General features: G+C 37.5%; 1 protein-coding gene across 1 annotated transcript in view; it reads left to right on the forward strand.

The window, feature by feature from the left end:
- The window catches only part of GABRA4 (gamma-aminobutyric acid type A receptor subunit alpha4), a 37,126-nt gene extending 12,571 nt beyond the window's left edge, over positions 1-24,555 (forward strand). The window contains exons 6-9 of the mRNA XM_039698955.1: positions 1,761-1,904; positions 3,276-3,428; positions 5,768-6,027; positions 22,682-24,555. Coding sequence (XP_039554889.1) covers positions 1,761-1,904; positions 3,276-3,428; positions 5,768-6,027; positions 22,682-23,215 — 1,091 coding nt within the window. The 3' untranslated portion in view covers positions 23,216-24,555. The remainder of the gene's footprint in view (positions 1-1,760; positions 1,905-3,275; positions 3,429-5,767; positions 6,028-22,681) is intronic.
- Positions 24,556-25,944: the final 1,389 nt, after the last annotated feature.

Consider the following 25,944-nt stretch of genomic DNA (forward strand, 5'->3'; position numbering starts at 1 on the left):
ATTATCAAATTTCTTGTAACTACAGAATTTAAATAGTAGAATTAAATTTTGAGCAGTTACTAGCCTTTATGAATTTATAGAGTTATGTCTTGATATGCAATCTCTATGCAGACAAAACTCCTGTTAAGTTCCTCAGCACTTCAATTTAGGACCTCAAAAATTAAACCCAGAGAACTAAAAACAGGCGGTGATTCAGCAGTTATGTCAAACCCCACTGTCTGGACACACAGTTGCTTGAAATATGTTGTTTTTCTTGGTTCCTTGGAGGAATTGGATACTCAGTGAAGTGAGAGGATCTCTGGAGAAGACAAACTTGCCTTTAAACAGCCACGTAAAACACACCTAGGGAAGCAGGTTGACTGACTTTCTCTACAGGTAGTGGAAGCACATTGGCATCTTAAGAAAGAGGTGTAGGTTGTGTGCAGAGATCTGATGTCTAGTTGTAATTGTCTGTCTGCTGGCCTGTAAGAGGAGTCTGCATGGCAAGTTTAGACTAAATAAATAACTTTTTAACTGGTGAGAAAAATCTTAGTGCAGATGACTTTTCTGCTTTAAAGTTAGATTTTTGAAAAATAAATAAAAAATCCAAATGTAGATTTTTGAAAAATATCCAAATTTTGGCTAGAGAAACAGTTTGGGATTTCTCCATAACAAACAAGAGAGGGTAGCTGTGGTTCCCTGATGTGAATCCCAAGCAGAGACCTCTGAGACCCCCTGGAAATGGTTGGTGCACTCCATTAACCTATCTTGTGATTCTTTTGAGCCTTCTTGGTCACTGACTTCTCTGCTTTAGACCCTCCAATGGCTGGACATTAATCTGTTTTCCTTAACCCTAGAGCTCTCAAGTCAGAAATTGCTGGAGAACCTCCAGAGATTTTCCATTGCGTAAATTTAGCTTATACAGCTGGATAGTCAGCCTGAACGGGGATATGAAAGACACAGCTTTGATATGATTTTTTCATCAGTAGAGACCAGGTGCTGCAAGATTTGTCTTTGTTATCAGCTGTGTGTTAGGGGTTCTTTGATAGTGGGGACTCATTGGCAGTAACAGCTCTTCAGACAGAATCACCACTCAGCAGGGATTGCTGAACATTAGTCTGATGTTTCCCACAGTGAAACTTGAAATAACATGTAGCCATTTCAAACGTAAGACTGATTTGATTCAATTTTAACAGGAGTTTGGACTGTGTAGGGATTGAATGCTAGCCCTAAGACATGTCTTTTGCATTAAATGTAAAATGTTTCTTTGTGTTTGCTTATTTTGTGGCCATTGTGAATTTTTTTACTGACCTATGGTTTCTGGCAAATATTTTAAACAGAAGTTTAAAATGTTGCCATTTTTAGTATAATCATTCTTTTCTGTAAAGTAATGTGCACCAATCTTCAAAATATATCTTCCCTGTATATACTCTTTTCTTTTTTTTTAGATTGGTATATTTTAATAGTAAAATTTTCGTTACAAATTGCTAAAATAAAGAGAAACTTTGCATGCCCAGTAAGGGCTGATCCAGAGGTGAATTGTGTTTAGTCTTCACATTCATATGTGAAGTGAATTTATTATGTGTGGCACTTGGCATAAAACCTCAGCTCTTATTTATTCTGCTCCAAGGGTGGCATTTGGGGGGGTAACTTAACATGAAGGGTATCTTCTGAAGTCGTTCATGTGTGTTTTACTGTTTGGTTTCAGTAGGTTTGGCTGTGGTTCTTAGTAAGGCATGAGAAAAAGTTTCCTATTTATGCAAACTGATGCTGTGTTGTAGATGCTTATCCAAAGAGTGAAATGATTTATACCTGGACAAAAGGACCTGAGAAGTCAGTGGAAGTTCCTGAGGAGTCTTCCAGTTTAGTTCAGTATGACCTGCTTGGGCATACGGTATCTTCTGAAACTATAAAATCTATTACAGGTAGGAATCTCTCAGTAAAAATCAACTTGAGGTAAAATTAACCTGTAACATTGCCCAAAGCCATTTTTCTTTTTCTTCCTCTAAGTTTTATTCTGCTGAATGTCACAGGGTATATATTAAGGGCTGAGAGTGTAAATCTGAATTAGGTTTCTGTCCTTGAGATTTACATTTGCAGATTCATTACAGTAGATTGCGACAGTCTTTCAGAAAGCTAGAATGAGATCATTACTCCAAGGGACAAAATGAGCATTTAATCACTGCTTAAAATGCAGTTTGAAGAGTCAAGAGGATGCCTGGGTGAGGAAGTAATTTCTCAGCACTGTATCCACATTATGTGCAAAAGACTTCCTTTGTTTGGTGGTGCAAACAGCTCAGGATAGAAGTACAGCATACAGAATGGGTTATTAAAACCATAAAAACCCTCTAGTCAGATAAGGGCAGGCACAAATACATTAGTCACAATAGATACTTCTGCTGATTCCTGCTGTAAGAAATAAGGCAAGTGGCAACTACAGGCCCAAAATGAGTGAAGTATCACTGATGAGCAGTGTAGTGATAAACAAGCATATTCCCAAAATATTTTTAAAATTTGGAATCATTTTCTAAGCATCAGCAGGTTTGGGTGTTGTAAGATAGTCAAAATGAAACCAATAAAGCAAATATATTTGATGTATTGCTCTACGAATGTTTTACTTAAAGATAAAATGGCATTTTGTAATTCATTAGGAATTTACTTCTCAGCATAGATTATTATGAGTTAATAAAGAAAAATTCCTTGCTGTCCCAAAAGGCTCATTCTGTAGTGCTTTATTTAGACAGTTTTTTGAGTTTATAGTAAAACTGCTTTTTTGGTCTGTTTGCTTAATATCAATTATAACATTTTAGATAAATTGAAAGTACTTTTAATTATTCTCAATGATTTTTGCATTTGTTTCATTGTCATAATGGGGCTGAAGTATAAATCTAGTAAAAAGTTGAAATGCTCACACAACATTTGATATGTATCATTGTTCTTACTGTTTTATTCAGCGGGTAAGTGCCACAATGTTATGGATACTTTGGTAGGTGGATAAATTGTGTTGTAGGATTCTCTTCTCCAATAGCTGTCAAAAGGATTTTTAAAATCATGCTTACACTGTAAAATGTAATCCAGTATTAGTTGTATTATAGCATTTTTGATATTAACTTCCTTGTAAGGACCTACTGTTTCTGAGATTAAAAAAACCCCCCTTCGTTCATTCTTGTTCTAAAGAAGATATATTTCTGTACATGTTAAGTTATATGAATGGCATCACCTTAAACAATCCTACTTGAGAGTCTGAAACACAAATTTTATACACAGAGAAATATTTTCTTTTTTTTTTTTTTTAGGTGAATATATTGTTATGACAGTTTATTTCCATCTCAGACGGAAAATGGGTTATTTTATGATTCAGACCTACATCCCATGCATTATGACCGTGATCCTCTCTCAAGTTTCATTTTGGATAAATAAGGAATCAGTTCCTGCTAGAACAGTATTTGGTAATTATTTCCTTTTTCAAAACTTTTTCTTGTACTTGCTCTTTTAATAACTCTCCCTAGAATAGGTCTTTTCAGTGCCTTGGGGTATATTCCATGCTATTGCAGAAACAGGGGGAATACTTTAAATTCAGAGGGAATCTTGCTATTGCTGTATGAAGAATGTTGTTGAATGAATCCTTGGACTCTGAAGAGGAACTTGGAATATATAACCAGAAGGGTGGCATGGTAACCTGTAGCAAAAGGCTGCGCAGCTCTAGGGATTCTACCTGCTTGAGGGAGCAAACTAGAAAGACCTGGCTCTGGGTAATACACTCGAGTCCTTAGTCTACATCCAGATCAGATTTATCCTCCAGTGGACAGTAGTGAAAGTACTTGAACTCAAGGTTTATAGAATACTTGTAAAATAAATTGATTTGCAGTGTGTGCGATGTTCCAATGTCTTGTTATGAGGTATCTGTGTCATCAGTGGAAGCTCACTATGGACAAGGCTTAGATTCAGTTACTGTAATTTCATATTTAGTGCTTTTATTTCTACCACTGCCATCATGAAAATGAATTACAAAAGCAAAATGATCACAAGATATTAATATTGATCTTTTCAAAATACAGCTTGAATGAGATGGCACAGTGAAAATAATAGAAAATCTTCAGTGGAAGACAAAGCACAAGAATCTAAATGTAAATATGTTTCCTAACAAAGAAATAGGATTAAAACATTTTAAAAGCTGCCTAAAGCAGGAAGATAATGTTCTACTACAAGCCTCTCTATAGACTGCTAAATGCTGGCAAGAGTAATAGGGGCAGTTGTACTGGCAGCTCCAAGTCTTGCAGAATAATGATTTAACAGAGAATCTATTAATAGAAAATCTAATATAGAATGTCAGTAAACTAATATTGTCACAGACTACCATCTCCTCCTTGTTTTTGGTTAATGTTTGGTCATTTATTTCGATTTACCCTATTGTTACATCTATTAAACAAATGTTTTTAGAAGCAATTCAGACAAAGTTTTTGATTGAAGTGGACAAAGGTCCACTCAGTGTCCTTAGAAAGGATAGGACTAAACAGGGATGGGCCTCCTCCAGGAAAAGAAACAAAACCCAAACAACCAACTTTCCATATTGTTTTTTTCTCAGACTCAAACATTTTCAGTAGTGTGGTTTTCAACACTTTCGCACTAAAGAAGGTTTTGTGAGCTTGCATCTGTATTTTTTATTCTCCTGAAAACTGTGAGAAATCCTTTGAGCTGTCATGACCTGTCTACTACTCTTTTGCTTGTCTTCTTTGGAAGGAAGGACTGATTCCATTGTGAACATTTCTCTGTACGGCAGTGTGTAGGTGAAGATTTTTTTTTATTATATCACCTTGATGGAATACCATCATTTAGCAAATAGGGATTTGAGAAATCTGTTTCAAAATATATTCTTAATGAGTTTGAATTCTTCTGAGCATAAGAATTGCATCTTGAATTAGAATGCATACAGTGTTCTTTTCATAAGAGTAAGGACATCTCTATTTGTAGTCACTCATCACTGAGGTTATCATGCTAGGATTTATGCAGCGTTCAATACGTACTTGGGGTTTTACATTTCTATGATATAGGATATTTTGGATGAAAAAAAAGAAAAGTAATTTGTTTTTATACAGCATGTGTTTGCATTTGAAGTACTACCATGAAGTGGCCATCTTTTGTGTTCAGTGTTCATGCTTCACACTTTTTAATTAAAGTTGTTCTTTCAGAAGATGAAAATCTCATTAAATTTCATTGGCTGACTAGTAGCAGAAGGCTGTAAAAAAACCTGATGGTTTCTTAACTGACAGAGTTTTTAGCATAATATTCTTCCTTAGCACCAAAATAATTTTTCATGACTTAACGTTTCCTGGATTACAAGTGTGATCAGAGGCACAGATGCAGAATAATAGGTGGCATTCAGAACCATTTACAGGAGAAGTCATATTTTTGCTGCAGTCTGAGGATTACCCCCCAATTTAACAACTTAAATCTTATTCAAATATTTAGAAAATAACTTGTAAAAAATTCTACTGAACTTGACGTGAAAAACATATAAAATGAAGGTTTCTGTGTTTTCTTCATGTGAGCTGTAGATGATCTGCTGAAGCCATGGCTTTCTGTGCCTCCTTTAAAAAATGGTAAGCTGTTTTTGGACTTAGCTGCTCATGGATATGTAATGCTTGCCATGACTTAAATCTACTGCAGTATTCACAAGCAGCAGAGAAACTCACATGTGATTTAAAATTCTTTGTTTGAAGGTGCTTGCCAGTTCTTGCTTTGTTTTACTTTGATTCAACAGTTCTTTTGCTTTATTTTTTTTTTGAAGGAATAACCACAGTGTTGACAATGACGACACTGAGCATCAGTGCAAGACATTCACTGCCAAAAGTATCCTATGCTACTGCCATGGACTGGTTCATAGCGGTTTGCTTTGCCTTTGTGTTCTCTGCTCTCATTGAGTTTGCTGCTGTCAACTACTTTACTAACATTCAAATGGAAAAAGCCAAAAGGAAGACGGTGAAGTCCCTTCTTGAATTTCCAGTTGCTCCAGTACAAAGGAAAAGAAGTACAGAAGAGACATTCACGGTATGTTTCCAGCTTATGCAAACATTTTCTGTATTTTTGGTAGCGTTTCTCAGAAAATTGGCCTTTAGCTTCCTCCCAGGTCCTTTGAGCTAATGATGTGTTGCACATCAGATTAATGGAAGGCTAATACTGCACTATATTCAATTATAAAAACCTGTAAAACATGATTTAATCCTTATTTATGTTATTGAATAAACTTGGGCACGGTGGCAATTATGTCCATCCACATGTGCAGTCTCTTCTATGTTTGTGTTTTGGCGAAGGTCAGTTAGGATGGGAATCTTGAGAAAACTTAGTTTCCTTTTCCACATTGATTCTGCATGGACTGATTATACAGGCCAAGATATTGCAGATTATAAGGGCATTGTGTTATCCTGTGTGGCTAGTGTCTTGAATGAATTAAAATATATTGAAGCATTGCAGCTGTACCTTGGGACACTTCCCTAAACATTACAGATCTCCTTGCATTGCATGTGTTGCCTACGAAGAGTTTTTTTTCTTTATATGTTACAATTTCAGGAATTTTTGAAGAACATTGGATGGAAACTTTTTGTCTACCATAGATATAATTTTAATGTAATTTGTGTATCTTTGCACAGTAGTTCACCTCAATTGCTGGTAAGTTTTTGTGGCTCTCTTTAACAAAATTCTTGTCTGCTTTCCTAATGCTTTGGATTAAGTGTGACTTGTAGGGGAGCTGTTTTAGTGTGTGGACTAGCCAGTTGAGCTCACTGGTGATTATCCTTTCCTCTTTTTCCATTCCCAATAAATGGTGCTTACTCTCTGAAGCAGCTGTCGATGAGACATGTAGCTAACAAAGCCATTGCAGCACTTGTCCCAGCCGTGCAGTGGGCAGTGCTTCCCAGCCGTGACTGGCTCTGGGCAACACCACTCAAGAAGTGAGACGCTGACAGCAGCATTGTGATTTACTTACTCTTCCTGTCAGGCTGACTTTGTAATTTCCTTTGGCTGAGCCAGGATTTAAGAAGTGCTGTTTTAGACTAACTCTTGTTAATTTTGTCTTCTGTCTCTTTTCACATCTCGTTTGTCTCCTTCCCTATTCATCTTCTCATTTTTGCCTTCCCACCCCTTCCATTTTCTGTCGCTGCGCAGCTGCTGTCCACCCACTTCCATTTTTCTTCCTCTTCTTTGCTCTCCTACTGTAGATACTGTTTTCAATCTCCTGGCTGTGTTGTTATGTTAGCTCCCATTTCTGCTTAAAAGGATAGATGTGCTCTTGAAGAGTTTATTATTTGTCACTCCTGCTGGTAAGAGACAGGAACCAAGAAATATGTTTATAGTAGCACATAGTTCACCTTGTACACAGAGGCATTAGTGCTATGAGCTTATGCTAAGCTTCTTGACTGTGCAGCATGAAGTTTAGTAGAGTATTTTGGCTGCTTCTGAGGAGTGAAAGTAAATACTGCTTTTGGTGGTAGGTTTTATTTGAATACCTAGGAAAATAAATTATTTAAGAACAGTTTAATCCTAGGTTTATTTATCAGATTTTATTTAAAACAATAGGAAAAGCAGTAGTTTGCTCAAGTAACTTAATAAAACTTATTCTCATGAAGGCTTCAGAGAACTCTTGATTCATGGACAGAATTGCTTTAAGTTAGTAGTGTGTAATGCTTAACCGTTTCTACACATTTTGGAGAAATTCCTCTTTCTCTCTTTTTATTTCCCCTATTGTTCTTATTATTACTATTACTATTATTTTTTAAACAGAAGCAACAGAACACACATCTTCTTTCAACTTGAAAGATAGATAAAATGAGATGTGTTCTATTCCACTGCTTAATTAATACTGCTGGGATAAATGTGGGAGCGTTCTCACAGATTGGGAGATTCTTGAAAGCACTCAAGGGAACAATCTACTCAAGGGGTTATGCATTAATGTTATGAGTATGTAAGTGAGTGATAGTGTTGATTGTACCTTGAACTGTTATTTTTTTTCAATGCTTTCTCCTTAATTCTGCCTATACTAAGATTTGAGACTTTGCTCTTCCAAGGCAGGTGTACAAGGTGAGCCCACAGCTGCTGTTAATAAAGGCTTAACTATCGTGCAATCCTTTCTATGACTGGAGGATTACTTCTGGGCTCCCACTGTGCAGAGCAGAAGTTAGGATCACTGCTCTAATTCTCTAGAACCTAACATGGATATTATACCAAGCTTTCCAACATGACATGTAAAATACTCCTTGCTATATTTTGTTTATAAGGACTACTCTAGAATTTTAAAAAATTCTAGATGTGTTATATTATTTTATCTTTTATCATTATATTATTATTATTGAATTATTTCTTTATTCCTTATAATGAATCTGATTTTTTGTTCTGCACAAATACTGTCTAGTCAGTGCTGATAATGAAATCGCAGTTTCCTTGGTACTGAGATTGGTGGTGAGTTTGTGGTGCACAAGGAATGCAGGATTAGCCAGACTGTAGCATGTAATTTGTAAGCAATATTTCTTAATGTAAAGCTACACATTTTTTCTCAATAGATAAACAGTAGTACCAGCTAGTATTTTAAAAAGTCTCTGCTGTGCTGGCACTGTTGTGGTAGAAGTTCTGTTGGTAGCAGTACAATTGCCAGAGCTCAAGGAAATGTTGTATATTAAACCTGAACTTTATTTTTCAAACAGACTTTTCCTATAATACTAAATTTTCCAGTCTCCCATAATAAAAAATTTTCACTTAGCCCAGAAAGGAAGTGTGTGCTTATTGGGAAAGAAGATGACTGAATACCTAATCCTTACAATTCTCTCTCTTGAATATCTCACCATTGGCAATGTGCTTTGGATATTCTGCTAACTGGGAGGGATATCCCTGTCTTAAGCCTATTAGCCTATACTTTAACCTACCTGGAAATGGCATACAGGTGCCTCTGCCCACTTTTTTTACAATTGAGATGCCATCTGTATAGGTCCCCGGAAAAATTATGAAGCAGTGGAAGTTGTTAAGGAAAACAAACATGGCAACATTATACTTTTAAAAAAGGGTTTTGTTTTATGAGCTGTTGATTTTATATTAACTGGATGGTTTCACTCATCTGATGTTTTTTTTTTCCCCTCAAGTAACATGTCCTTGAAGGATTCTATGAGGGAGCAAGCTGGGCTATGAAACTGGATAAGCTATAGAATATGAAGATTTTTCTATCCAATGATATTAGAAATTAGGCATATTAATAGTAAACTTTGGTAAAGATGAATTGCACATTATGATTTGGATATATTTCTTCAATAGGACCAATAAATCTTTACTGTAGCAAATGTGGGCTATCTGCTTTTCTAAGTTATTCTCTTACGTAATTATATTTACTTTTTTTGGAGCTACATAACAGGTGTTTCTAATTAATACATTGATTAAAGTAAGCATTAAATGCAATTCAGAGGCTAGCTAAGTCTGACCTCTGTTAATTCCAAGAAAAAAATCCTGGCATCAAGCTAATTTACTGGGCTGAGGGTAGGAGGAGCAAGACTGCAATAGCTGCAGATGCAGTTTGTTTTCCTTTATCACTTGGTTTGACTTTAGCCATGGTAATCTTCAGTATTTTTTTTATTCCTTCCCCTGCCTACCCTATTTCAACTCTTTTTTTCTTCTTGTCTTTAACTTCTTGATGCAAACTTAATGCATTTCAATAAGGAGGAGTGCAAGTATGTAGAAGACATCCCAGGAGTAGGACCCAAGCTTTTTTGAGGTCTGCTTTGAGTTCACGAGGGACTTGGGCAGACTTTCTGTCAGGCACAGCAGGATAGCACTGAAATATGTCTAACCCAAAAGAGGTAACTTAAACCTTGGTTACCTGTGATTTCTTTGTTTTGGGAGCAAGTTAAAATGCTTTCTGTTTAGAAGGAAAGAACCTATCCCTAAATGTTCTGAACTGCTTTCATTGGTATAAGCAGAAATGTTGCTGCAAGTCAATGTGTGATGGAAATGAATGATTTATAGTTTGTTATTGGACTCCTGAGTCTATTTTTATGCTTCTGTACTATTTCCTTTTCACTGTATTCCTATGAAGTTTATTTTTAAAGACCTACCCAGTTTTCGAGATGAAGAATGCTACTGAAAAGTAGTCTTCAAAAAACAGACTCCTAAACAGTGGTAACATGAGCTTCAACCTCAGCTGTTTGTTAAAAGAGTGTGAAACTTGGGAAAAATCAGGTCAGACTCAAAAAAACCTTTTTGAATGGAATTATTTCTTCAAACTCAGCCACAAGTAGGTTGTAACTCTCAATTTTTCTTCCTCTTTTCTGAAGACAGTTAAGTGTCATCTTGTCCTTAGCAAGTCCTGTGGCATCTAATGGGTGAACTCAGGGGTCAGGCTGTTCACTGCCATGTAGGCACACACTCCTCTCCTTGCTTGGGTGCTATGTGACTGGAATCCACCTTGCAAGTTTATGAGAAATGTTGTCATGTGGACAACCTGCATACTGCTTTTGTGTGATTCAGATGTATTTTCTCTGGTATGAAATACTTTTAGTCATTTATGGGCACAGCTCAAAGTTACGTGGTGGGGTGGGAGAAAAGTGGAAATCCTTTGGCAGCCCTTGGTGAACAGACATCTAGAGCAATTAATCTGGCTGATGGCCAGCTCTGTTTCCCAAACTCCTGATTTACAGAACAAGAATTGGGCCTGATAAATTGTTCTGATGGGCTGCATACAATCTTGAGGCTATAGGTAGGATACTTTTTTTTTAATGTGCCTTTTTTTTGTTATTGTTGTTGTTCTTAATCCCAGAAGTTGATTAATGGTGATTTGTCAGCAGATACACTCTTGTGTCTAGTTTCACTTCAAGTGAAGCTGAAAATTTTACCTTCTGGACCAAAACATCTATTTGAATACACAGACATAATGGAGTGGTACAAAAAACATATCAGACCTAGAGTAGTACCACTTACTTGCTTTGCTTCTTCTTTGGAGTAGTAGAACAATATCTTCCTTTGTCCCAGCAATAGTGAAGTGGAGCTAAACCCTCCTGCCTCATATATGAATTGAAGTATTTGAAGAGCAGCTTGGTCTTAATGGCAACACTTGGGCCACAGGTCTGGTTACTGGTCTCCTTATGTGGATGCACAGCCTGTCTCCTTTGTGTGACTTAAACAGTCCTGCAGTTAGGACATCATTTCAGTTTTTAAATATAATGACCATTTTTTTCTGCTTCACTACTTCTCCACTGCCTAGGGTGTTGTGGTTCGAGTTTTTTAGGGCAGTGGCATTTAAAACTCAGATCCTAATGAAGGAAGTCAGGCTCGAGAAATACAGGGAGTTCATCTAAATATAAAGACAGGACCAATACAAATGGAAGCTGCTGTGCCATTTAACAGTTTATTTGACATGTCAACAGTTTTCTGCTGCTCTAATTTCAGTAGCCAACATTTTTATTGTTGATGATTTACAGTCAAGATATGCTAGCATCAGGTTTAAATAGGGTAAGAGTGGGTGCAGGTCACAAACAACTGGCACATTTTGTACTGAATGCTGTTTGAGAGACAGGAGAGATTAATCCCCTGGGAGAAGGTTGTAGTGACTTAGTGGGAAGTTTCACTTTTTGGATACCTGTAGATCCAAAACAGTTCATGAAATATTTTGTTAGCTGTGATGCTCAGGTACAATGTTTTGTGGGGTTTATGCTTCCTTGATTTTATTTACCTTTTGTTGTTTTGCTGCTTTGTTTTTTGGTTCAGTGTTTTTTTTTTCTTGAGGAGTGGGGCGTGTTGTGTGTTCATTTGGGGCTTTTTTACTATTGGTTTTGGTTGTATGGGTTTTTGGATTTTTTCTTTTTTTCTTTTTTCTTTGTTTGTTTTTGTTTTTATTTTTTTACTTGTTTCACTAGACAGTTCTACTGATCAACTGGCACTATTCATAATGTATAAATCTAAAAATGAGCTCAAACAATATGACTTAGTCATAAATGAGAGACATAAAATATAAACATTTTGTTTAATATTTCACATAATATTTCTTTTTAAATAGCACAAATTAAAGTGATATGTATTAAAAATTTTTGTCTTTCTTCAACAACCTGATATTACTCTACCTTTAACATGCTTGGGTTGTAGAATGAATTTATACTGTAAGTAGAGGCATTTTTCTACTGCAAAATGAGCAGAGTAATTAATTCAGGTAGGCAATGCAGGTACCTAGATTCTGACCCAGCTTAACTGTAAATTCCACTGAATTCCAGAATTCAGTTATGGTGAAGATAGAAAATGGCAGGGTGCTTGATCAAAACTGCTGGGATTCAAAGGTGGACAATGAAGTTTTTTCTTATTGTAGTGGAAATGTTTTTTTGGGGGGAGGTTGGGTTTGTTGTGATTTTTTTTTCAATATGCACAAAAAGAAGCAGGAGATTAATTGCAGCACCTGGTGGATAACAAAAAATCCTTCTGGAGTGCTATCTTCTTCAAGCCTTATTAGGAAATGTTACAACTGATCACTCTTCTATTTCCTGTAAGTATTAGAATAAACTGTCACAAAGTAGACAAGGAAATATGAAGTAATGAAAATACTTGGCTGTTACTCATCTGATGCTAAAATACCTGACAGTGTTTACTCTAAGTAGTGGAAGACTTTATTTAAATAGTATTAGGATAAGGCTTCTTTTTGGAAACCAAAGCATGGTGCTTTTATTTTAAAAAATAGTATATCCTGTTGTTTTAAATTCCAAAAATGTGCATGAATATCTTTATCTGTCATTGTGATGATCTACTAGAATAACAAAAAGATTGCCATGCTACAAAAATCCATATCCTTATCCTTTTTTCATTAGAATATACAATGTAGTGTGTTTCTGTTTAATAAGTTAGTTTCCTGGCAGTACCAGTTGCAGGCATTCAGATAGGTCTTATATTGATATAATGTCAATTTCCTCCCTTTGAAAAATCTTTTTTTGTGGAGGGAAATGTTACATAGTCAAAAATATGTGGTGGGATTTGAGAAACACCAAGTCAAGGGCAATTCTTTATGGTGACAGGAGTAAAATTTTCAGATTTTCCAGCATCAACCCTTACACTGAAAATTGTTAGGGAGTGTTTCATACTAACTGTGATGGTTAGTATGAAATTATGTCTCTGAACGCAAGACTCTTCATATTTTCTGCTTAAACCTTTTCATGTATTTATATTTAAATATTAGTTTTGTTTCCCCTCCACAAAGTTTTCAATGACACCAAATCACATTTGAATTTTCCAGCTGTGTGTAAGATTTCTGTCTGACTTCATTTTTACACAGGGAAAATTGGAATCAGAAGAAATAAGCATTGAGAGGCTTGGGAAAATCTACAAGGCAATGAGTGTTCAAAGCACTTTCAGCAAACTACTAAAGCAAATTTAACCATAGCTTTAACGTCAATGAAATTTGAAAGATACAGAAAATAACTAAGGCCCTTGGTTCCTAATCAGCCTTTCTTTCTTTCAGAGATGTCACACAAATCAACTCCACAGTTCATTAGGACATGGCTTAGGCTAATAGGTTTGTTCCCCACCACAGTCATGTTTTCAGTTCTTTCATTTTGTCGTAATATAAATAAAATCTTTAAGAATTGTGTGCACCAGTGCCTAAGAATCATATCTATGCATACTTACATTTAAATATATATATATATATATACACGTTTGCATGTGTAAGGCTTTTTGGCATCACACAGGTGGATGGGTTTATTTGGCACAAATTTGGCATCCATTTATTTAAAAAGTGTTTTTGTAATTTAAGTTTTGTGCACTTTTATACCTCTCTAGTGGTAAAACATAGAATGGAGTGCTCTTCTTGCCTCATTTCCCCTCCCATCATATGATTCAGATTACAAAGTGAGCAGAGTGGGTAGTGGACTGGCTCTTATCTCCCCTTTGTTTTTTCTTTCCAAATAATTTTCACTGCTCTCTGCACTGCTAGAACTAGGGACTAGAATTCACTGTATTTTGTGGCAGGTGGAGCTTTTACTTGGCTATGTTGCAGGGCTCTATAAGGCAGCCCAAAGTCTCTAGTATTATTCCAATAAAATTCTGATTGACTGGCTCTGCAACATAGTAGTAAAACCAGGGTAGATTTCTCCTCCAAGTTTTGCTTTTGCTCTCAGCAGGTCAATATGGTGACTCAGTGGGATTTGGAACAAGCAGCATTATTTACACTGATGACAACATGCTGCTTTCCTGATAAATGTCAAATAGTGTGAATTTGGCAGGCTATACAATGTCCTCCCAGAAGAACAGACTGTTTTCTCAGGAAGGATTGGTAAGGATAAAAATCACTATGGTAGATTTTAATAGTAAAATATTACTAAATTATCATACAAACAATTTTGTTGTTGCAGCTGAACAGTAAGTGATGTCAGACTTTGGTTGCTTAAGCCTTCCAATTTTTGAATGAATTTTTGCTTGGATTAATTAATAAATTTCCAGTTTGGGAAGCCCATGTTCTCATATAATACATTACTGACACTCCTATATATTAATTTACCTGTGTCTCATCGAAGTTTTAGTAGTGCTGTCATGAAAGACACTAATTGCATCATTAGAAAATTAACAGAAAAGCATAAACGTGTTTATTGGCTGTTAAGTTTTGATTCCATTCTACTAACTCCTTATTGTTACATGCCCGATTATTCTAACAAACAATTAAAATTTTTTGCAATTTTAAAACTGCTTTGATTGTGGTGCCCTTTTCAGGAAATTTTTTTTGCTGGTTGATTTTGTGTTTGGGTTTTCTTTTTTACTTAGGGAGATGAAATATTCAAAGTGGTGATTAGGCACCTGAAAGGCTTAATTACTAAACTTCCCTGGGTAGGCATGTACAGAACTGACTTGCTGCTTTTTAAGTGTTTGCTATGCATCTAAGGTGGATACCTACACCATTTCAACTCAGTGGCCAGCATGCCTATTAGATACAGCCTCCCACAAATCCCACGTGGGAGTCTGCGCAGACTTGAGTCCAGCCTTTTCAATACTGGAGAATTAGATTAGTAGCCAGACTGGTAGGTAGTCCTTGGCAGGTTAAGTTCTATTGAAGTGCTGTCATTATGTCAAATAATTTATATGGGGCCATGGAGAAAGAAAGGAATTCGTTCTGGAGCTGGCTTATCTGTGCATGCACTGCAATGGGAGGGCAAGATTGAAGTGTGGAGAAAGCAATATCTCTAGCAAGGAAGGAAGGATCACTTGTCCTAGAATATACGGTGGCCTGGTGGAGAAACACTTGAGATGTGAAAAGCCTGTGTTGATATCCTTGTGACAATCAGGGCAGATTTGAGAAGTGGTCTCCTATCACCAAACCCATGCTCCCTTCCTGGTTGCTGGGTTACAGTAGAGGAGGACAGAGTCTTTTTCTGAGTGTCTTTTTACAGGATGACTTAGCTGTCTTGCCTTAGGAAGGAGCTCGGAGCTGGAAGCACTGGATACAGTTGGGTGGCTCCTTCTGCAAAGGCATGTAATTTAGGCTGTGATCCTACCCAGGGCATTTCTCTCCAGCTTTGACAGCTGCTTGCTGGATGTCAAAGTGTTAGCTCTCTCTCCCACTAGAACTGGTACCAGATGGTGGTGGTGTGACTTGTGAATTCTGCTGTGCATTTATCCCTGGGAAAGCAGAATTTACTCCTTTAAGTATTGTACTACCTCAGTCCCAGAAAGAGATACCATTTTAGTGACATCCTGTGGCAAAGATCTGTTGTGCACTATAAAATGTATTGACCTGCAGCAGTGAGCTCTCCACTTGAGTAAACCAACAGTGCAAAAGCAGCCCTAGGATCTTGCACAATGTTGCTGTGAAGCTCTGTCACAGGGTGAGCCTGACATAGGTCTTCAGAACTGTCTCTATATCTAACCCCACAACTGCTGAGCTATTTTCCAAGGAGTCCCGAGGAAGATTAGAAGACTGCATTGGAATTATATTGCCAATACATGGCTCTAGTTTTAATGTGCACCTGTTTTTCAGAAGTTGATGATGGCTGTGCTTCTTAGTGATCAGAGAGCCTAAGAAGGGGATTTTCCATGCTGAGTACTACTGATACTCTGTTAGCTCAGGCAGTAAGAGCTGCTTATTTTGGATTCACATCTCAAAAGGATGTGCCCATCATAAAAACTGTGAAGAAATTTAAAATTACAGAGACTGATTTAAAGTTGCTATGTAGAGCACTAACAGGCTACAGAAAGATGCTCTTGAGTTGCATGAAACAGCTGACTGTACAATGTTGTACCAACACAAGAGTTTCTCACAGCTTGCAGTGTTCTCACGGCTTTTGTTTTTGAATACAGTCCTAAGGACTAACTGCCCTGGTGTCCTGGTAATCACTTTTATCACCGCTGTATTCTCCCCAGGACATGGTTGTGACTTTTAAATTATGTTCTTGTTTGTTTCATGGATTCTAGGTTGGCCTTATCATAGGAAATATGCAGTGTGGTTGTTACCAGCTCTCTTTGTTCTGTAACAAGATGACTAAGTTTGTCAGTTCAGTACTGCATATTGCTGTGCTGATGATCCCCTTCCCTTGAACCTCAGCTCAGCTGCTGCATGCTACTTCACTTCGTGCTAAATTTGCAATCTTGACTTCATTGAAGTGCAAAATTGCCTTGCTTGTCAAAAACTGGTAATACATAAAAAACAATCCGGTATTTTATTTTTTTTGGCTCAAGTTGAGGCTTACATAGACTTAGAAATAGTTTCAGAATTTCCACATTATGTGAGCAGCTGTTTATGGTGTACAAACCATGTTAAATATTGAAGAATTTAGATTGACTCATATTTGTGCATCATTTTAGTGCTGTAGTAAACAGCAGTATCCATCAAAGTTGAGCTTAAATGGAAAAGAAAATGATGTGAGTTGGTTTTTGGCAATAGATTTGTTGAAGGGTTTTTTTTGGTTTGTTCTATACATTCTGTCATAGAAGCTGACCATCAAACTTACTCCACAAATCTGCCCCAGTATTTAATAATAAATTGTATAGATTTATCCTGAACTATGCTGAAAGCATCGTTCATTGCATTATTCATGGTTAATTGCATGTGAATCCACTGGTAAAGGGAAGGATACAGCATTAATTATCACATTTTGCACATGCAAAAGGAGATTGGTATAGATGTCCTATCTTCATGCTAAATGGACTTTCTGTTTTGGTTTAGCAGAAGGGCAACTTGCATCAGGACATTACACGTAGGAAGAATTTGTATTCAATGATTCTTTCCCTAATTTAGTTCTTTTAAGGATATAAGGCATGAGAAATAGCATGTGATAGTTCAAACTAAAACACAATCTCTTATGGCTTTTAAAGCAGTAAAGACTTCAAAAATATTTTTGCATATTGCATGCTATGTGACAAAATTTGTCTGAATTTGAGCCTCCTGTCCTACAGCCTCCTTCCTCCTCAGTGAAGTATGGTTGTGCATAGAGTGAGAGTTTTCAAAACCTGTTTTACTAAGCATGTTTTTTGGTTTTTTTCCTTTTTTTTTAGTTGTATTTATTATATTCATTTGGATAGAAAGAGGAGAGATTATCAATCTCTTCTGAAAAAGACTGTATTCCACATTTTCCCATATTTGGCCAATTCCTTGGCTTTACTACACTCACCTATCTACCTCTGGCATGATCGAAGTTTTGGTGATAAATGTTGGAAGTTCCATCAAGACTGGAATTCAGTTTTCGCTGTTGCTGATATTGGCTGTTAAAAATAAAATAGGTGCACATTAGGGTACATTAGTGTATCCTAGTCAACCATAGAGCTTTAGCCAATGAAGATTAGGACAATTATGTCTTACAATTAGGACAATATATGTATACTCAGAGCTCTTGAGAACTTTGTTGATACACAAACATATGTATAATGGAATTGTGCACTCAAATCACCCAAAATTTTGAAATTCATCCATACTGTTTCTGCCAGTAAAGGTTCAGAGGCTGAATTCTCCTGACAGGATCTATAGCAAGAAGGTTTCCTCTTGAAGGAGAATATATCTCAGAGCAAAGTACTTACAACTTCTGATTCGGTGGTGGTTACGATCAGAGTTCTGGTGTGTGTGGAATTGGTTGGACCAATTCATTGGACCTATCAGATGGATAGACTGTTTCAAAGAAAAGGTGAGGTATCATTTACCTAAGCAGAATTTGTTGTTTTATAGACAAGCAATCTTTATCAGATCTATTAAGTCTGGCACTGTGCAGTGTAATAGACTGGATGTTACAGTAGTTTCCAGGCTCCCATTTTGCATTCCTGAGCTACACAATTTTAAATGTCCCCCAAAAGTCTTACTGAAATGCCTCCAGAAAACCAGAACCTTTTTTAATCTAGAGTGAGAATATGAAAAATTGCACTCGGTGTTTCCTGTGGAGCCCCGTCTGGACTAGCATGCCAGTCTTGTTGGCTCAGGACAATTGAGTGGTTTCCTGACTTGCCCTCATAAAAGAATCCTTACTTGGATAATCCTTTCCTTTCTTGGCTTGCATTTTCATTTGGCTTCTCTTTGATTTTCATGTGATATTTCTTGGTATTGTGCCTGTGATGGGTTGACCCTGGCGGAACACCAGGTGCCCACCAGAGATACTCTATCACTCCTTGGTAATGGTAGTTACAATCAGTTCATTACAAGCTATCTCTGTCACTCCTTCCTCAGGGGGAAGAATCTTCACACTCTTGTCTTGCTCCAGTGTGAGGTCCCTCCTGGGGCAGACAGTCCTCCATGAACTTTTCCAAAGTCAGTCCTTCCCAGGCTCTGCAGTTTCTCATGAGCTGCTCCAGTGTGGGTCCCTTCCATGGAGTGCAGTCCTTCAAAAACAGGCTGCTCCACACTCTGGCATGGGAACCTCCATGGGCTGCAGCTGCATGTTTGTCAGACACAGGAGGAGTTTCTGGCAGCTTCTCACAGAAGCCAACCCTCCCCTGTGTCATGCAAACGTAGTCAGTGATTCCAAACTAAAAGGCAGTAGTTTTGTGTTTCTTGCTGTTGCTTTAAAAAAGATAAGGTGGAATCATTTTGGGAGGTAGCAAGTGCTTTGCGTACATTTATAATTTTGTTGGTCAGATTGTCATTATCACATTACCCTTTTACTGGGGATATGTACCATAACTGAAATGACTGTGGAATGTTTTCCTAACACAAACTGAACATTGTATTTCACTATGTTTTACAACAGAATTTGAGTCGTTAAGGATTCCTACAGAATCAGGCTTATATAGAATATTTTTATTAGTCAATCAGGCTTATGTTTGATATTTTTATTAGTGACCTTGTCACTAATCTTCAGATGATGTAGAGTTGTGAGATAGCTTCTGTACAGAGGAGAAATAAACTGATGTAAGAACTGAGTTATCTTTGCATGGTTGAATAGAGAAATATATAAGAGCCCTATGTATAAAACCAGTAATAGGACTTTTTGCTAGAAATTTTTTAACTGGACAACTCAACAAGGAGGGAGACCTCAGTGCTTTAAATAAGGAGAATGAGCTATTGCCATGATATTGAGTAAAAAAGTGCAAGGAAAGGATAAATGAGGGGATGTGATGGCCAGTGTACTGGTAAAGCCACCCTGACAAGGAGAGTGCATTCTGCTCAACTTTGACAAGGCACAGATGTGGGTGCTCCAGGAAGCATGCTTGTTTCAGCACCTTTTAAGAGCAAGATTCTACTGAAGAACACAAATACAAACTACTACAATGACACTGTGCATGAACAACTGTGTGTCTGTGATACATTGTCTGTGGGGCATGTTAGAAATGCCATTTCTGATTTCCATGATCTGAGTGATTGGAAGGTAGTTTCCAGAGAATTAACAAAAAATGTACCCACATTTTTTGTGCTTGCTATGCTATGTTATTTTTCGATCTTACAATGTTATTTATTCGAACTTTATGTGTACATTTATGTGTATGTTATGAGAAAATTGTGTTTCTCTCTAAACTTAAGGTTTCTGAAGTATTGGAAGTTTTCTGTATCAGTGACAAGAAAGCAAATGCCCAATAGGCTTTTACACAGATACAGATTTTGACCATTTGAAATAGTATAGATAATTTTATTCTAGAATAGAGACTGTAATGGCAAATAAGTAGTGAATCCAATAGCAACAGGTCTGATTTGGTCATTTAGATGACAGTTGAACTGGGGAGGAAGATGAGGTATTATGCAAATATATTGATAGAAACAAGTTCCTACAAAAGAAATGGAGATGATTGGAATGTGAGGAGCCTGACTGTTACCTGTCTGTTTTACCTGTGTCTGTAGATGATGGTGCACAAAGAGGAAATATACTGAGATGGTCATTGAAAACAGGTGACAGTACAAGTGAGCAAGAACATAAAATGGTGCCTCTGTAAATTAATTGAATCTAATTTATTGTTTTGCTCATTGGACTATTCTTTATGGTTGCATGTGGAGTGACTGAAGGTGTGATTATTATTTTCTCCAGCAGCAGCACTTCTAAGCTACTTGTCTAACATAGGTAGAGAACAGGAAGAAACTGAGACATGTCTTGGTTCCACTGCACATCTACTTTGCAACCCCTGCCCCAGCCTGTGGGTTTTTGCTTCCCAGCTCTGCTTGAGAGCTTTCCAGTGGGTGACACATACTTGGGCAAAGCCAGGTTGTCCAAGGTTCTGCATGTAGAAGATAAAACTCACCTCCTCTCATTAAGTAGTGCCAGCTTCTCTATGGCACAGAGATGCTGTTTTGGGCAGTGACATTGATGACTTCCATCTGCATAGCTTTGCAAGCCTTCATGTGACATGCAGCACTCCACAAGGTATTACCAAGTCTCTAGTTAATGTACCCCTGTCCTGATTGTACTTTATCATTTCAATTTAGCAGTCTTGAAAATGGCTTTACTATTCCTGGGTCATTGACAACCCTAGCATGAAAGTGTCTAATTTTTGCATCTGTGTGTACTTCTGCACTTCCCAAAGAGTGACTTGGGCTTCTCTATCAAACAGTAAAATTAGTGTTTCTTTCAGGAAATACCAGCTTCTTCTGGTGTTTCTTCTAGTCCTCTGCTTCTTTGGATTGCAGATGCAGAATAATAAATAAAAGGGATTAACATGCTTCTATGCAGGAAGGAAAACTGAAATTTAAGAGGGATTCTTTGATATATCAGCTGTGAGCTGGCAAATACATCAGACATGAACAGGCATAAAGCTGTGACAGTTTCAGATGAATTCAGGCCAACAGTATTGCCAGTGACAGATTTGTACTGCAATTAACAGGATTAGGGACCAGCCTTCTGGTCATAATGGGAATACTATCAAGTAATTTGATTTTTTAAAATTATTTTTTAGATTTCTTTTCAGCTTCAATTTCCGTTTCCTTGAGCAGAACAGCGAAGCACAACTGGTGTAGCAGACAGACATAGTGGCACTCTTGTCACTACTCAGGGTACACTAGTACCTTGAATAACACCTAATCTAATCTCTGTTACAGCTCTGTCACTTGGCTGGAGAGAACTGCTTTTGGATGAAGGAGGAAAGACATTGCTGCCTGCTTTCTCTCCCTTTGATTTCTGCTGTGAGCTTTGGCAGGGTTCTCTGGGAAGGCTGGAGGGAAGGGGAGCCAGATACCAAGTTGGTATGGTGCAGGGCAGTGCTTGGGAATGGTATCATCAGAGAGGCATAAAACATAGGATTTTTTATATATAACAAATGGTTGTTTCATCCTGTCTGTATTTAGACCTGTGTACCATATCTGTCCTCAAGTCTTTGTCTTCTGGAAAGCAGTTAGTTTCTTAATTAGAAGATATTCACATATTATATCTAAAGTATTATATGTTTTACACCATATTTAGGTGCAACACTGAAGGTCAGAATCCTTTAGATACCTTTCTAGAAGGAAATTCAGGATATGTTAGTCTTCCTCTTAAGTGCAGAGAAGAAAGGCAGAGACCGAGTGCTACTCCCAAAAGTCAGTAGAATGTTAAACTGATGGATTTCCTGTTCCTGTACTTCGTTATCTGAATTTGGTTTCTAATGCATAATAAGTACTATTTGGTTGAAGAATATCTTTCAGAAAGACATCCAGACTTGCCTGAAGATACCAAGTGATGGAGAATTCACCACTTCTCTTACTTAATGAACGGAGAGGAGTAGTTGATGAGAGACTAGTTTATTCCCTGGTTCAGTTGTGCCTGGTGAATTTGTTGCCTATGGTTGATGTGAAAAAGTACTGACTTTATTTCTGAAAGAGCAGCAATGTGGTAACTTGGTTTGCATTTTAACAGCCTCTTCTATAGAAGACTAGAGCTCCTAGTATATAGTAGTTATTTTTCTGAAGAGATATAGAATAAATAAACCTTCATGGCTGGTAAGTTGCATCTAGAATGCTTTTATATAATCAAAGAAATAAGTAGACATTGGAGAATCTTGTTTTGAGCAAGAGCCTGGAAAAAGCTGTGACTCAAACCTGAGAATGGCTTCATGGCATTCAGTTTGTATAGGTACTGCACCACATGGAGTGTGATGTATTTAGATGTCTTCACTCTGGTATTCCAACCACAGGTAAAAGGAGCTCTTGTTTGTCACTTTACATGCTATTAAATCTATTTTCATCAGTTTTTGGTATCTTTGTTCTTCAGGATCAAACTATGGTTATATTTGTGAGTATTACTCGGATAGTGCTTATTATAGTTTCCATTGCTTTTGTTTGAGTGTTTATTTTAAGAATGACAAGTGTTTTTTTGTAACTTTGCAGAATACCGATGCCAATTCAAATGTGAGGAAAAGAACAAATGCCACAGTACAGTCTGAAGCTGATGGTGGGAGCCGAATTGACACAAGGCACAGCTCCGTCCAGCCTCCCTCTGTAGCTCAGGGGTCTTCTGACATTACACCCCACTCCCTTTCTGCATCAAGCCCCAACCCTTTCACACGAATCAACGCATCAGAGACATTATCTTCTGCAAGAGCTACCCCTCCAGCTCCTCCTTCTACCCCAATTTTAACTGGATTTGTATCCCAGCATGCCACAGCTGGATCCCCTTCCATTCAGCACTTGCTTGGATCTAGACTGGAGCAGATTCAGACCACCACACCTAACACATTAGGAGCATCTGCAAAGCCATCTGCTGTCATACCACCTCCTCCCCCCGCCTCCCACTCTGGCACGAGTAAGATAGACAAATATGCACGCATTTTATTTCCTGTTACCTTCGGAGCATTTAACATGGTCTACTGGGTGGTGTATCTATCCAAGGATACCATGGAAAAATCAGAAAGTCTAATGTAGTTTTGCTGCTATGTAGTAGTTCCTAAATTATACTCACATTTGATGCAGAGTTTCTTCTTTTGAAACTATTTAAAAAGGTCAGTAATTCTTATTTATAAAAGCTGTGTGGTACTTTCCCATTCTAAAGGCTGGAGTTATTGGGGATAATTAGTTAACTCTTAACAGAGTAACGGGTAACAGTAATGGGTCTTCCTCCCTTCAGCCAGCAATGAACCAACACTTGCTTGAGACAAACTACTCTGGCTGCACAGAACTTGCATTTGGGAGGAACATGCACCTGAAAAAAAATCAGAGGCAGAGGTGCACAGCTGTGCAGTGGAACACATCTGACTGCTAGGAACATGCATGTTGGCTGTTACAAATGCCTGAGGCACCCAGCACTGCTGTCTGGACACAGCATTACATTCTCTGAGTGTGAGGTCTGTGTCCTGTGTATTTTGACAGTGCTTGGTAGAAAAGGACTTTCCCTGATAGATTAAAACTCACAGAATGGGGGGGAAGAAAATCAATAGTGGCGAAAGGGAAGAGAGTCCAGCCTGGGAGAGTGCAACTCCAGGAAAGTTATGCAAAGGAGTTGTAGAGCTCCGTATATTTTTACTAAGCATTATTTTGCATTGTAACATGGGAAATTCTCACACCAAACTAAGAATGAGTGAACCTTTTAAAATCTGAAACCTGATGTAATTCTCAAAATTGGATTTTCTTGTTTGGTAAGGTGATCTTAAGTGGGTGATTCTTCTTTGACCTTGCTGACCAGCTTAAGTGGATTTATTCCTAAATTACATCAGTTGTAGTAGATGAAGACCAGACCACAATGTTCAACTTATCATTTAAATTCCTTGGTTTTTCTTTGGATGCTTTGGGGTTTGGGTTTTTTTTTTAATTTTTTCCCCATACTTTTCAGTTACACTCCTGATTTCCTTTAATCACATATTCCATTCCCCCACCTCCTTATGTAATGTTTGTGTCAAGTTAAATTTTCAACACTTTTAAAAGTGGCTTGACAATTAAGCAAAAAAAGCCCCATTTCCTGTGCATAGATGAGTGCGGCATGTCACTGAGTGAATGAAAGACACCCTTTTTGAGAAGGACTGCTGTGATATAAATAAGAAAGTAAACTTTCTAGGTGGATCCCAAATTAAAAATGTTAATTTACAAATCCATTTGTTTACTTTAAACTGTGGCATAGATAGGTGCTTTTCTTACCAAATTGCAGTATGCAAGCAGGCAACATTATTAAACAATTGAGTAGTTAAACCTGATAGAAGTCCTGATCATAAATGTTATTTTCACTAGAACAGGTAGAAAACAAATGGCCAATAAATAAAAGAAATGTTTGTGTAGAAGTGTCTGGCTTGGCAAATGATTAGAGTGTTTCTGTGCAGGTGACAAGTGGGAATCAAAGGCCAAATTCTCAGCTATGAGCTGGTTGTGCCTTTAAAGGGTCTGGACTAATCCTTAGCTTCAGCTGACTGAGTAGGAGATTGGTAGCCTATTGTCAAAGTCTTATGCTGCAGGGCAGATCAGGTGAGTGTTCAGTGGTTCTATGCCCATAGAATGATCCAGGGACTTATGGAGACCACAAGCTGCTGGCAACAAAAGGGATGCATTAGACTGCCCTAGACTCTGCTGGGACAAGAGTCAGGGTAAAAAGACCCCATAATGGTGAAACTGTGACCGTGCCTCTGTCTCTCCAAGCCTTTTAGCCAGCTCATGGCTGAGAATCTGACCTTTAACTTGTGGGACCTGGGAGATATTTGGCAAGAGATACTGCAGTGTGTGGTATGGATCCCAGACGGTTCTTTCATGTGTAATAATGAATTGTAGATGGTAGAATGCAGTAGGAATGTCTTATGTAACTTTATTATAATGGAGTGATATAATCAGTTGCCTTAGTCTTTCTTTTACTCAAGGGATGCTCTCAAAAGGCCAGGTATGGTTCTTTCCTTTTTCATCTTTTACATGTGGAAGATGGTTGAGACTACAACACTCATTAGAAAAACAGTATGTGGCATATCACAGAACTGGAAATGGAGCACCCGTGCAAGATGTCTAACTGCAGTAGTTTGTATCTTTGGATGTACTGCTAGTTGCTGTAGCTGTTTGCTCTCTAATTAGATCACATTGTTACAAATTGTTAGAATAGGAGATAGCATGCAAGGGACTATTTATTTGGTTAACCAAGAATAAACAAAGCTAAACCTCTGGCAATTATTGATTATAATTGCGCAAATGATAAAGTACTCCTAGCATGAAGAACGGTGACCTGCTGTGTGGAGAAACTAGTATTTGCACCAGAAGTTAATGAAATTACTCTTTGCTTTCTTCTGTGATGAAAACCAAGGATGTTCTCTCACAGGCAGAGCTTTAAACAATTCATTAGAAACAGTTGTCTGTTCTTTCCACCCATCCCTGTATACTGATTTTGTAATCAGCTTTTTCTAGTGCATTGTTCAGTGGGATCAACACTAGTTCAGGCTTAGATTGATCTAAATGTGCTGCTTCAATTCACTTGTAGTTTCTGTTTAAAGACTTAAAAGGAGGAAAAAGGACTGCAAAAAATAAATTAAAGATATTTATTCCTATGCTTCCATTTTGGGAGAAATTTTTAATGGTACCACAGAAAAAGTTACCTATTTTAAATATCCACAGTATTTCTGAAGTATCTTCCAACACTTCCATGCCTAAATTCAAAATGAATTTAATTTAAAAAATCATCATGAGTCTAG

This window comes from Passer montanus, unplaced genomic scaffold, assembly GCF_014805655.1.
Source record: "Passer montanus isolate IOZ18808 unplaced genomic scaffold, ASM1480565v1 scaffold13, whole genome shotgun sequence".
Lineage (NCBI taxonomy): Eukaryota > Metazoa > Chordata > Aves > Passeriformes > Passeridae > Passer > Passer montanus.